At 53.3% G+C, this 13,496-nt stretch overlaps 1 protein-coding gene across 5 annotated transcripts; it reads right to left on the bottom strand.

The window, feature by feature from the left end:
- Positions 1 to 286: 286 nt before the first annotated feature.
- On the bottom strand, positions 287 to 13,458 carry SCARF1 (scavenger receptor class F member 1). Of its 5 annotated transcripts, none has more exons than XM_078068078.1 (11): positions 13,021 to 13,458; positions 12,672 to 12,836; positions 12,321 to 12,422; positions 10,958 to 11,483; positions 8,574 to 8,792; positions 8,020 to 8,148; positions 7,164 to 7,267; positions 6,314 to 6,434; positions 5,050 to 5,171; positions 4,822 to 4,965; positions 287 to 4,157 (listed from the first exon to the last, which is right to left on the bottom strand). In XM_078068078.1, the coding sequence occupies exons 1-11, from the start codon at positions 13,046 to 13,048 to the stop codon at positions 3,298 to 3,300; spliced, it is 2,520 nt and encodes an 839-aa protein (XP_077924204.1). In that variant the 5' UTR covers positions 13,049 to 13,458; the 3' UTR covers positions 287 to 3,297. The 5 variants fall into 5 exon arrangements, with proteins under 5 accessions (XP_077924204.1, XP_035946976.2, XP_077924206.1 ...); XM_036091083.2 differs by having other exon boundaries at positions 12,672 to 12,733; XM_036091086.2 differs by having other exon boundaries at positions 3,618 to 4,157; positions 4,822 to 4,928; positions 12,672 to 12,733.
- Between the last annotated feature and the right edge of the window lie 38 nt (positions 13,459 to 13,496).

Genomic DNA, 13,496 nt, shown 5'->3' with positions numbered 1-13,496 from the left:
GCCTTCCCTAACCACTCCCCAAAATATTCTTTACTATCTTAGTCCACTGACTGCACTGTTTTATAATTATCTGTTCCTCTATTTGTCCCTCCCTTTTCCCACTAACTATGAACAAATATTTGGGGGCAAGAACTATGTCTTACTCAACTTTGTCTACCAGCCCTTAACACAGAAGCACAAAACAGATGCACAATATTGGGCTTGTTGAGTGAAAACATGAACAAATGAAAAGGGGTGGAAGTATCAGCTTCTTGGGACAAAGGATTCAAAGCTGGGAGAACGATGGTGATGAGAATAGTAATTACCCTTTATTGAGAACTAAAAATTTCCTAGGTGCTTTATGTAGTTTGTGTCATTGAATCCCTACAATAACTCTGGGAGATGGCCAGGATCCCCATTCCAAAGTCCCCAGATGAAAAAACGGAGGTTTTAAATACCATTTCAAAGTCACAAGTATTATCAGAACTGAGATTTGAATCCATGGCTATTTGAATGATATTCTGGGTTTCTTTTTTCAGTCTTTTTGTCAAGGGTGTTAAAGCCCCAACACCAGCACTGCTGGCAAATCATAAAGAAATAAAACCACTAAAGTACCAGAAGAAAATGCAGATGATTATTTCACTAATTTTAGGGTAGAGAAGGCCTTTCCACTAAGCATGACGTGAAACTCAGAAGTCAAGGGGTCGCTGGGTGGCTCAATCGGTTAAGCATCTGCCTTTGGCTCAAGTCATGTTGCCAGGGTCCTGGGATCGAGCCCTGCTTCGGGCTCCCTGCTCAGCTCAGTGGGGAGTCCAGGGTTCCCTCGCCTTCTGCTGCTCCCCCTGCTGGTGCTCTCTCATTCTCTCTCTCTCTCTCTTTCTCTCAAATAAATAATCTTAAAAAAAAAAAAGAAAGAAACTCAGAAGTCAAACAGAAAAAGACTGTCTAAAGAGGCCCCACCCTAAGGGGAAACCATCCTTAAAAGGATTTTACACCACTCTGGAAGGAGCCCTCCACCCTTTCCCTTGTGACAAAAACCTGATTGGATGACAGGCACCGGGAGGGTCAATCAGATCAAAACAGCCCGCCAACAAGCCCAAAAAACCCCTAGACTTAAAAACTCGGGTGGCAACCCTCTCCGGTCCCCTCCCTCCTCAGGAGCTTTGTCCTATCACTTTGCTCAATAAACCTTGCCTTGCTGCCCACCAAAAAAAAAAAAAAAAAAGACTGTCTAAATTAAAAAATTTTAATTTCTATACAGAAAGAAGAAAGAAACTACAAACAGCATTAAATGATCAATCACAAATGGGGCAAAGAATTAATATCCTTGATATACATAGGCACTTATAAATCAATGATGAAAAGATGAACACCTCAGTTGAAAATTGGGGAAAGAATATAATCAGATAACTCATAGGAAAAAAACACAAATAATTATTAAAGATACAAAAAGAAGCTCAAACTTAGAATAATCATAGAAATTCACATTTTAATGATATAATTTTTGATGGTTAAAAAACAAAAGCAAAAAAAAAACCCTTTTATCTGTACAAAGATTTTAACTTTTTAAGAAGCTTTAGCATGTTATCACTTTATTATTTTTATTGTGCTAAAATAATGAGATACCATTTCAACCTATCAGACTAGGTGTGGGGAAATAGATCTCGCCATCATTTGTAAGAATACAAAACCATGTAACTTTTTTGGAGGGTGATCTGAAGTAAGTATCCAAATATTTAATGTCTTATCCTATTACCCAGCAATTCCATTTCTAGGAATCTTTTCTACAGAAAAACTTGCACAGTGCAAAAAGAAATATGGACAAAGTAGTACACTGCATCATTTATTGTATCAAAATGATTAGAAACGACCCAAATCTCCACAGGTAGGGGATGATTTAAATAACCTGTGCTATCCCACATGATGGAATTCCATGCAGCCATTTTTTATAAAAAGAGGTAGCTTTATGTATACTGACATCAAAATATAACCAGGATATATTGTTAAGTAAAAAAGCAAATTGGACAACGACATGATCTTCTGTTTTCATGTACCCAGAAAAACCTCTGAAAGGAAGGATCTAAACTGCGAGATTCTCTGAGCACTGGGATAGAAGGAGAAGCCACTGTTTCTGTCCTGACTAGGTAATTCAAATATGTGAGAAAAGAACTCAAACAAGACCAAAAGACATTCAGTGACAAGTAAGTCAGGTCCCTACCCTGTCCCTCAGGCTCCTCTGAGGAAAAGGGAAATCTCTTTTTTACTTTATACATGTCTGTAATGTTAGTACTTTTTTATTTTAAACAAAGAACATTGTTTTTTATAATTTTTTTAAAAAATTCAATCTAGTGAGAAAAGTAAAAAGAATGTTTACTAAAGAAAATTTACAAATAATACAAAAGTTTACGAAGAAAATAAATATCAGCCACAGTCTCATCTCCCAGGGCAGGAAAAATGCCATTTGATGCCTTTCCCTCAAATCTTTTTTATGCACATACATCCTTTAAAAAAAAAAAAAAAAAGTTTGTAGAACAATCACAGAATACACACAAAGTGGAAGGATTCTAAACATGTAGCCTGAAGCAGAAAGAAATGAAATTTATAAAAAGAAACCTTACTTTTTACACTTAACAGTATAGCATAAACAGTCTCCCATATTTCCCATATTAAATATTCTTAAACAACATGATTTTTAGTGGTTGTTTAGGAACCTATCATAAGCAATCTTTCTTTTTTTTTTTTAAGATTTTATTTATTTATTTGCCAGAGAGAGACACAGCAAGAGAGGGAACACAAACAGGGGGAGTGGGAGAGGGAGAAGCAGGCTTCCCGCTGAGCAGGGAGCCCGATGCAGGGCTTGATCCCAGGACCCTGGGACATGACCTGAGCCGAAGGCAGACGCTTAACGACTGAGCCACCCAGGCGCCCCAGCAATCTTTCTTTAACCAATCTTTTATCATCAAACATTTAGGTTGTTTCCCATTTCAGAAAAATGTTTTGCAAATGTAGAAAAGAATAGCCTTTGGGGGCAAACAGAGTCCAGGACAACAGAGAAAAAGTCCCTGCAGTCATCTCTTTCCCCTTCCTGACCCCACCCTATGGGGTCTCTGCCCAGGCCTTCCAGACCACTCCCAGAGCACTGCCAGGGCCCAGAGCCAACTGGCCTCCAACTCTGACGTTTCCCCATGAAAGGGTAGAGGCTCTGGTCTGTCTTTCCTGGCCCTGAGATCTTTTTCCAGCAAAACACAATCTGATCCAGGGGCAGTTCAGATGCCTACCCCCCATCCATAGTCTTCCAACTCTCCAAATTCAAGGTTCTCAGGGTGCTGGTGGCCCAGAGATGGGTGCAACATTCTCATACTGGGGCTCCTCTTGCCCTTCCCCATCAGCCAGCTTCTGGGGATCCTGTTCTTGGGGGCCACCCTCGGGGGCCAGCTCCTGGGCCCTCCCTGAGCTCTTGGTGCCATCCCCTGGCCCCCTGGCCACTTCCTCTGGCCCAGTTCCTGCAGACTCCAAGGGCCTAGTGAGCTCATCATTCGGGGCTAAGCTGGGGCTCTGACTGGCAGAGCCAGAGGCCAGCCCAGGGCTGCCCTTATTTCGACTAAGGGCCCTGCGTGGAGGCTTAGGGATGGCACTCTTGACCTTGGGCTCTGCCTGGCCTTTCTGGAAGCTACCAAAACGGCGGAGAACAGACCGGACAGGGCCCTCAGATAACTGGGGTGTCCCTGCCAGCATGTAGATCGTGGTCACAGAGCCTGAGCCCTCCAGGACACTGCCCTCAATGGCTTCTACACGCTCAGCCACTGTCCGGCCACCAAGGGGGAGCCGGCGGCGGCCAGTGGCTGAATCCCTGGGGCTGGCAGCACCAGGAAGGGTCTCATCCATTTCTGCTTTCTCTGAGCCCATGGACTCCTCAGCCTCCTGGCTTTCAGGACCCAGCTGGGCCCCCCGGGAGAGCCTCTTGGGCTTTCGGAGAGGACTGGAGATCTCCCCTGAGCTTCGGCGACTCTGTGGCGCAAACTTGGTGCCTTCGGCAAAGGAGACTGATGGCCGCTTGGCCCGTGCGAGACTGGAAGTGCGCGGGATGGGGAATGGTGTGGAGGCGTCCTCAGGAGGAGGGATGGGACCTCCAGCCAGGCTGGCCTCTGGAAACTCTCCGTGGGCCACAGTGACCATCCCTGGCAGAGGAGACAGAAGAGCTTGGCCAAAGCTGGGCTGGCCACCCCAATCCGTCCTTGTTTACTCAGTTTAGCTCTGCTGGGAAGCCTCATCAATGGGGCGAAGAGGGTGAGGGTACAGAGGCAGGGGAAGGGCCTATTCAGGGAGACATGCCTCCTTCTACACACTTTTCTCACCACCCTTTCCCCCTTGAACTAATGCCACACCCTAAGCAAGCTAAAACTCTGTCAGTGCCACACGGTCGTGTCCCTCTCACCTGCGGGCTTTTGTGTGTGTTGTTCCTTCTTCCCCAAACACCTTTCCCACCCCTCCTTAGCGGTCACTTGGTTAACTCCTCCTGGTTCTCCTAGACTCAACTCCAATATCACCAACACTGAGACATCTTCCCTGACCCTAATCACCCCTGACACGGCCGGATTGTGAGCCCCTACTTGTATGTCCCCCATCAAAGCACGTATCACTCTGTCCCACACGTGCCTGATTACCGCCCGCCAGACGACGAGCTTGGTAAGGACAGGAATGTTCTGTCTTGTTCTTTACTATGTCCCACAGCCAGGAAATTGACCTGCACTCGAATGGGCACTTGATACACGTTTGCTGCAGGAATAAAGAAGTGGTAGTGGGCAGGGCTGCTCGGAGCCGAGCGGGCTGTTGGGGGGCTACCTTCTTGGGGTGGCACGCAGTAGGCCGGGCTCTCGTCCTCTCCAGACTCGGGATCAGAAGAGAAGGAGTCGTCTGAGGCCCAGCCCGCAGAGGGCGGCTCGATGAAGCTGTGGTTGAAGGGGATCTCCGGGTCGTGGTGTGAGACTGCAGAGGGCTCCGGGTCAGGCGTGGAGCTCCGCGGAAGACCTTGTCCCATCCCAGCCCCTGACCTTCAGCACCCACACTGACCTGTCACCCAGGGAAGCTTGTGGCTGCTGAAGGAACCACAGGGTAGCACCGAGCCCAGGCTGCTCAGTGCCCCCCAGACCTGCAGCTTCATCCTGGACACAGCAGCTCCATCACTTGCTGGCCTGGGGGTACAGGAGGGAGGTCAGTACATGCGACCTCTCTGGGCCTCAGTTTCCTCATCTGTCAAGTGGGGACAATGCCTATCTATCAGACCATTTTCCAGGACCCAGCCTAGTGCCGGGCACCTGGTGGGGTTTCCCCAAAATGCAGCTTTGTGTTATTATCACCCTGGCTGAGTCCCAGCTCAGCTACATTTCTGGAAGCACCACCCCTCCAGGAAGCCTGTCCTTGACCCCACCCCCAAGCTGGAAGCCACGGCTTCACTGTTACCATTCCTGTGACAGCCTTTGTCCATTTCTGTCCTCGTGTGAAGGTCTTCTTCCCCACCCCCAGGCTCTGTGCCCCAGCAGGGGGCTACTGGGTCATCTGTGAATACCCCACAGCACAGAGGGGGATGCTCAGGGATTAGCGCATGAACCAGTAAAAGAGCACCAGACAGAGAATCCAGAAAAACAGAGCATGGGCTTTGTGCATGCCACTGATAGGCTGGGTCACCTTAGGCCTCCGTGTCCTCCCCTGAGAATTGAGAATGCTAATCCTCCTGCCCCCAGATTCCCTGCTCTGAACCTCCTTGCTGCTGTGAGTCTCCAAGGAACCAAGAATTGTGAAGAGATTTTGTAAAGGAACAAAGCTCTGTGCAAACAACATTCCCCTCCAGTGGGCACCCCCCACCCCCGCAAACCACCCTAATCCTTTCTATTATCTCTTTCTCTCAGAAAGCCACCATCTCTGATAAAGCACCGCTCACTCTCCTTTCAGGAAATGGGGAGGTGTTGAGGCCTAGTCTCTTCCCCTCCCGGCCCAGCACTGTGCTGCTGCTTCTGCCTTCCCCGCCTTCCTGCTCTGGTCCCTGTTAATAAACCCTCAGCCACACGCCACGGGTTTGAGTTTCGCCAGCCTGGGGCCCAGTGCTCACTGCTCCCAGTCCTGCAACTTGGAAACTCGCCTATGGAAGGCTTCCAAGGAAGGCAGGCAGCTGACCTGGTGTGTCCAGGCTGTGGCCACTGCCAACTACCTCATTACCTCTGACTTAAGTGTGTGACAAGGCCAGCCCTTCCCCACCCCTGAAAGGAAACCAGATGCCAGCCTGCTCCCAACCCCCTGGCCTGAGCTGGGGGTGGGGAAGGGACAGGCCAGAGCTCACCTGTCCTTGGGGTCCAACCGGGCGGCCCGGCAGCAGCAGACACAGAAGATGATGCCCAGGAGGAGGAGCAGCAGAGGTACAAGGATGCCTGCAATGAGGGCCGCATCCTGACTGCGAGGCCCTAGGGAGAGCGGGGGGGGGGGGGAGGGGGAGAGCAGGGGATGGCCAAATATTCAGGGCCATTCTGTCTCATCTCCAGCTCTGAGCTGCCTCTTCCCCAGAATCTTCCACCTATGGTCCCTCCCCTTTTTCTGAGAGATACAGGCTCTACTCAGCCTTGAGGCCCTCTCCCCAAGGCAGCCTCCCTGCTAGCCTGTCCCCTCCTGATGGTCCCTGGCCTGTTCCACAAGCCCTTGCTCCCAACTGTCACGCCTGGTACACATCCCCTGTGCATTACATCCCTGTGTATCAGGTGTGACAGGTGCCTGCTCATTTCCTGGATGCTAGCCTGGTTTCCCAGGAGGCAGGGGCTGTCATATCTTCAGGGACCCCAAAGTAACCATACAGATTTCAGGCCTAGGGAATGCCTCCTAAGTGAGCCCAGTCTGCCTGGCAAGTGGTAGGTCCCTGGAGCCATATAAAGGGCCAGTCTTTCCCTGGTTACTGCCCCCGCACCCTCCTTTTTTTTTTTTTTTCTTTCTTTCTTTTTTTTTTAAAGATTTTATTTATTTATTTGACAGAGAGACAGCGAGAGAGGGAACACAAGCGGGGGGAAGTGGGAGAGGGAGAAGCAGACTCCCCAGCCCGACGTGGGGCTCGATCCCAGGACCCTGGGACCACGAACTGAGCGAAGGCAGCTGCTTCACTGACTGAGCCCCCCAAGCGCCCTGCCCCCTCCCTTCCACCTTACCCAGCTGGCAGGCCCCAGAGATAGGGGTGCAGGGTCCCTCTGGGCATTCACAGGGATCCGAGCAGTTGCTACCATGGAAGCCAGGTGGGCATGACGTGTTGCAGCTATGGGGTGACAAGAGAAGGGCACAAGGGAAGGCAGATCTCTGGGCACTGCTCCCCCACCCCCGCCATACAGACTTCCCCGGATGATGCCCAAGCAGACTCCTCTGACCTCTGAGCCACATTCTAAGTACCCCTGGCAGTGTTTGGGAGAATGCCCTAGCCCCTAAGCCCATCTTCCAAAGTGGCCACCCAGAAGCTGCCCCTTGGTGCCCAGCCCCCCAGGGTATAATCTTCAGACAAGAGCCACCTCTCATGATCCTCATCCCTAGCCCATCTGGCACTAAGTGCAATAAGCAAGATGCCAACGGCATCCAGAGAAAAGTCCTCTGGGTCTGGAGGTCTAAGCCCGCTTTCTGCCCCATTCTCTGGGCCTTGGTCCTCTGCTCTATAAAACGAGGTCTCTTCCATTTGATACCACATTCTGTCCTAGAGGTGGAAAACCTGACGTTGGAGACATTGACCTTGATTATGTTCTACCACCTAAAGACGTCAGGGAAACAACAACGGAGTTGGAGTCCTACCCCTAAATAACCTCCACCTAGTTAGGGAGCCAGGCCTTTTAGATGAAGCATCACTCTGACCCTCATCTGGAAGATGCAGGCCTCACAAGAGGAGGAATAACTTCGCAGTTACGAACACACGGGGTGGGTGTGTGGGAGGCAGAGAAGCCCCGGAAGGGAAGTTCAGGAAACAGATTGCACAGAGGCCTGACCTAGGCGCCTGCCTCCGTGCCAGGGCCCCAGTTCTCTCACCTGGGTCCCCAGTAGCCAGCGTGGCAGACACATTCCCCAGTCACAGCATCACAGGTCCCCTGAACACAGGTGGGGCAGGTGAAGCTGCAGCCGTCCCCAAAGGTCCCGGTCGGGCAGTGCTCTTCACACCTGAGGTGAGGGGAGACCTGGGATGGGCGGGCAGGGCAGGCCTGGCAGGGCAGAGCCCCCCACAAGGGGTCCTACCCATCTTCCCCCATGCTTCTGGACTCAGGGCCCCAACTGTCTACTCCTCAGCAGTGAAGCTCAGGCGTAAACAGGGCCTTGAACCTGGGGCCAAACCCAAGAGGTGACAGACTACAGATCCCTAGAGGAAGAAGAAGAGAGCAGGATACCTGAGTGGCGAAGGAGCCGGAAGAGAACCCTGCCCAGGGCCTCATCAGCACCCATCTCTCTTGCCTCAGTCTTCACCAGGAGGCAGGCCCCCAAGGCTATGTGAATGAGGGTATTGGGGGGGCAGCCATCCCAGAGGGAGCAGCTGGAATGAGGATCCTGAAGGAAGGCGCACCCCACCCGGAACAGGCCGGCCCCCTCACCTGGGCCCCAGCCGCCCAGGGTCACAGCGCTGACAGTGCCCGGTGTCTGGCTGACAGGCCTCCCCAAGCCGGCAGTGGGGGCACAGCTGCCTGCAGCTCTCGCCAAAGGTGCCAGGTGGGCAGGGCTGGTGGCACTGGGTTCCGTTCCAGCCTGGCTCGCAGGACGCACAGCTGCCTGTGTCTGCAGAGCACGGCTCCTTCTGCTTGCAGTGGCCACAGCTGGGAAGAGGAGGAGTCATGGGAGCACTGCGGAGCGGACAGAAGGAGTCCCCACCCAGGCTTCCAGGGACACTGGAGAGCATCCAGGGCACTCACAGGCAGGTTTGAGCCTCAGTTTCCCCATGTTGTACAACAAAAAGGCTGGACAGAGGATCTCTGGATTCCAGCCCTCTCCTTCTAACTTCCCATTCCAGAACCCAGCCTTCCTAGGGTCCCACGGTCACCAAGAGCTCCCAGCCGAGCCAGAACAGCCAAGTTACTCTGGCCAACCTTCTCCCCAGTGTTCCTTCCTATCCCTTTTCTCCTCTCAACCCTCCTATCCACGCCATCTCTGAGGTCTGGCGTGATTGGGACTCCGTGTATCTCCTATCCCATAACATGAAAATGCAGAAAAATTAAAACATGTCTGCTCTCATCACTATAATTTCAAGTTTATCTTATGTTTAAAAAAAAAGTTTTCGGGCTGCCTGGGTGGCTCAGTGCGTTAAGCGTCTGCCTTCAGCTCAGGTTATGATCTCGGGATCCTGGGATCAAGCCCCGCATTGGGCCCCCTGCTCAGTGGGGAGTCTGCTTCTCCCTCTCCCTCTGCCCCCCCAATTGGGCTCTCTCTCACTCACTCTCTCAAATAAATAAATAAAATCTTAAAAAGTTTTGGGGCGCCTGGGTGGCTCAGTCGTTAAGTGTCTGCCTTCGGCTCAGGTCATGGTCCCAGGGTGCTGGGATCGAGCCCCGCATCGGTCTCCCTGCTCCACGGGAGGCCTGCTTCTCCCTCTCCCACTCCCCCTGCTTGTGTTCCCTCTCTCGCTGTGTCTCTCTCTGTCAAATAAATAAATAAAATCTTTAAAAAAAAAAAAATAAGGGCGCCTGGGTGGCTCAGTTGGTTAAGCAACTGCCTTTGGCTCAGGTCATGATCCCGGAGTTCTGGGATCGAGCCCCACATCGGGCTCCTGGCTCAGTGGGGAGCCTGCTTCTCCCTCTGACCGTCTCCCCTCTCATGCTGTTTCTCTCTCGCTCGCTCTCTAATAAATAAATAAATAAAATCTTTAAAAAAATAAAAATAAAAAAAAGTTTTCCCCAGTTGTTGTTTTTGGGTTTTTTTTGAGTTGTGACTGTCATACTGCCCTGTGTAACTTTAAGGTGAACAGCATAATGACTTGACTTACATACATTGTGAAATGCTGACCACAGTAAGTTTAGTTAACATTCCTTATCTCAGAGAGGTACAAAAAAGGGAAAAAATGTTTTTTTCTTTGTGACAAGAACTCTTGGGATCTACGTTCCGCTAAGGTTTTCCTTATCTTAATTTGTCATTGATTCTTTAACAGTTTCTTGAAAAAAGTTTCTCTCCAGGTAATTATCTGGAATCATACGCTTGGATCAGACTCATTTGTTCATAAAATCAATTTAGCAGACCAGCATCAAAAAAAAAAAAAGAAAGAAAGAAAGAAAGAAAGAAGAAAAGCAAAAGAAATAAAACATTACAGTGTGTGTGTGCATCTCACATATGTAATATATGCAGATATGTACATATATATCACATATAATACATGAAGCAAAGATAAGCACATGTTGTCTGGTTAAGCTTTTACCTCATTGCTGTGTGTATTGAGAGGGAGAGAGGTGGGATGTCAAACGCACTTCTTTTTGTTGTTTGGTTTGTTTTTATTTGTTGTTAAGTAAGCGCCATGCCCAACCCCCAACGCGGGGCTGCAACTCCACAGCCCCGGGATCAAGAGTCGCATGCTCTACCTACTAAGCCAGCCAGGCGCCCCAAAGCTCATTTCTTATTGTGGGTGGGGCGGCCAAAGTTTGAAAGCCACTAAGTTTTAAAGGCACCCTGCAATCGTTTCGTCACGCGATTCATCTTTTATCTGCTTCTAAGTATAGCTTGCTGGTACTACTATTGTTTGAGAGTAACCGGACGAAGGCCTGGGCGAGGCTGGACCTAGGCCATCGAGGGTCTTTCTCCCCCTCGCGTCCCGTCCCCGTCTGTCTTTGCGGGGAGCACCGCGCCCGGTTCTGCCCGCGCCCCGCCTCTGCCCGGCTCGTCCCTCGGGTCCGGTTCCGCTCAGCTCCTCGGCACGCCCTCCCCGCGCCCGCGGCCCCTCCCCCCTCGCTCCCCCCCCCGCCCGCCCCCGGCCGCAGCCCCGCAGCCGCGCGCTCACCTGTAGCGGCAGTGAGGCCCGTAGCTGCCGGCGCGGCAGGGCAGCTCGCAGCGGGCGCCGCGGAAGCCGGGCGGGCAGGCGCACTGGCCGGAGGCGGCGCTGCAGCGGCCGCGCACGCACTCGCACGGCTGCCGGCAGTCGGGGCCCCACCAGCCCGGCCGGCAGGCGCAGCGGCCCGTCTCCTGCGCGCACGGCGAGCCGTGGCAGGCGCAGCGGAAGCTGCAGCGGCGGCCCCACCAGCCCGGCTCGCAGCGGCAGGAGCCGTCGGTTGGATCGCAGCGCGCCGCCGCCGGGTTGCACTGGCACGGACGGCGGCAAGTGGACGACCACCAGCCGGGTTCGCAGCGGCACGCGCCCGTCGCGGGGTCGCAACGCCCGTGGGGGCCGCAGGCGCACGCGAACTCGCATCGGCCGCCCCAGCGGTCCGCTAGGCAGTGGCACACGCCTGTGGCCGGCTCGCACTGGCCGTGTGGGTGGCACGCACAGATCTCACGGCAATCGGGGCCCCAGTACTGTCCCGGGCAGCCTGCAAAGGGGGGGGGGGCGCGGGGAACGGAAGGGGGTCAGCGGGCTCAGGGCCAGGCGCCGATCTCCACCTCGCGCCCCCGTCCACAAGGAAGAGGGGGCGCCAGGCCCACCCCCAAGAGCCAGAGACAGACCCTTGGACGTCTGGCAGCCTAACCTCCTGGGGCACAGCTCACTTCCTGCCTCTGACTGGGAACTACAAAAACCCTTTGCAGTGGCCCAGCTTTCTACTTCCAGAGCACACTGAAAGCTCCCGAGTGGGAGAAGCTTTGCCCAGAGTCACACAGAAGTAGGATTTCCTCCCTCTCATGCCCATCCCCGCATCCCCCACCCCACCCCCCCGGAGGTAAACTGAGTGTCCACCCTGGCCCAGATGCTGACCGTGAGGGTCACAAGGGAAGCCACATTTGCCCCTAGTGTCTCCTCTCAGCCCTGATTCCTGCTCTCTGGCCATCCTGCCCACCAGACCCTTTCCCATGCCCCTCTTTCTACCAGAGGGCAGAGAGCCCAGCCATGGGTGTCCTTCCACCCTCCAGAAAGGGCATGGGAGGGAGACTGAGAATGTGCCCATTTTGCAATTAACGGATAACCCACGTCTTTTCTGAGAAGTTGAACATGCTGGTGAAGGGCAGACAACTGAAACTCTGCGTAGTGCTTTGTGGATATGGGTAAAAACCAGATGACTCAGGGCATCTTCCAGGAATGCGTCACTTCCTGACTCTGGGCCTCAATTTCCTCAGTGGCCCTGCTGTTCTAAGATCACATTTCTACCTGCTTTGCCTCCCGGCTCCCCAGTTCTGCCTAGCAACTTCAACCTCCAGCTGAAACTAGGACTCACGGGAGTTGCACTGGGCCCCGAAGAATCCAGGTTTGCATCGACAGAGGCCTGGTTTCACACATACTTCATCTTCCTGGCAGGCATCTACCCCCTCACAGATGGCTGAAAAACATCCCACCCAGGTGGAAAGGACAGTGGCATGGCCCAACCAGGGGACACTCGGCCCCTCTCACTGCCCCCCAGCACCCTGCCCCCTCAAGAGCCATTCCCTCAGGGCGGGGGTATGTGTGTCAGGGTGGACTCTAGCTCTAGGGTTCAGGAGGGGAAATAGGCCCAGGAGGAGAGGAAGGAAGGGTCACTTGGGCTACGTCCTCATTTCTTCTCGGGTGGGGATCCATTCTGGCTACTCACGGACGGTGCATTCTTGATCTTTCTGCCTCCAGCCTGGGCAGCACTGGAGCTCAGCAGAGGGGCTGTGGGGCAGAGAGGGGTCAGCCGGGGGACACACTGGCTCCGCACGTGGATCACTGTCTCTGGCTGAGATGTGGGAGGCTGCCTCAGCCCCATCAGGCAGGTCTAGCCAAGAGTCACAGGCCCAGTGTCCCTAATCCCATCCCTGGCCCTCCCACCTTGGCCTTGACTATCCACCTCCCTCCAGGCTGTCCCCAGGCCCCCTTCCCTTCACGTCCTCCTTCCCGGCAATGCCTCAACACCAGTTCGACCAGCCCCGCCCCCACATCAGGTTCCCACAAAGACCCACCTGCTGGCCATGCAGACATGCCGCCCATTGGGGTCCAGCTTGGACCCCTGGGTCCCCTGTGTCCAGAGCAGCAACAGTGGGAGCAGCCTCAGCCCCATGGCGGCCAGTCCAGCGGGAGGGCTTGGGTTAGTCTGGCCCCCACGGCTCCCAACCCCCTCCCTGCTTCCTTCCAAGGCCTTTCCTGAGGAAACCAGTGTGAAGGGGCGGGCTGCCATGAGGCACCTCCCTGAGAGGGCGGGTGGGTGGGTGCTGGGAAGACCAGACACCAGAGAAATGAAAAGGAAAGGAAGGCCTTGGTGAAGGCTGAGTGGGGGCAGTCTGGAGGGGGCAGGAAGATGGAGCTGCAAGTCCCAGGATACTGGGGGATAGGTGAGGGTGTGCGGTGAGAGGGGGAGCCACGTCTTTCCATTAGGTCATACTACGCAAGTGAGGCCCTAGCCGGGAGAAGCTCCCCACCCACTAACAACCAACAAGAC

The sequence above is a fragment of the Halichoerus grypus genome, chromosome 2, assembly GCF_964656455.1.
Source record: "Halichoerus grypus chromosome 2, mHalGry1.hap1.1, whole genome shotgun sequence".
In the NCBI taxonomy this organism is placed as follows: domain Eukaryota; kingdom Metazoa; phylum Chordata; class Mammalia; order Carnivora; family Phocidae; genus Halichoerus; species Halichoerus grypus.
Note: the sequence above shows the minus strand (reverse complement) of the source record. Positions and strands in the feature narration are given on the sequence as shown.

Coding starts and splice junctions, on each gene's coding strand:
- SCARF1 (XM_036091083.2), bottom strand. CDS start 13,235: ATGGCAGCCCGCCCCTTCACACTGGTTTCCTCAGGAAAGGCCTTGGAA. Junction 8,793..10,957: donor GGGCCTCACTGCCGCTACAG/GTGAGCGCGCGG, acceptor TCCTCTTCCCAG/CTGTGGCCACTGCAAGCAGA. Junction 4,158..4,821: donor CTGCGTGCCACCCCAAGAAG/GTAGCCCCCCAA, acceptor CTCCTCTGCCAG/GGATGGTCACTGTGGCCCAC.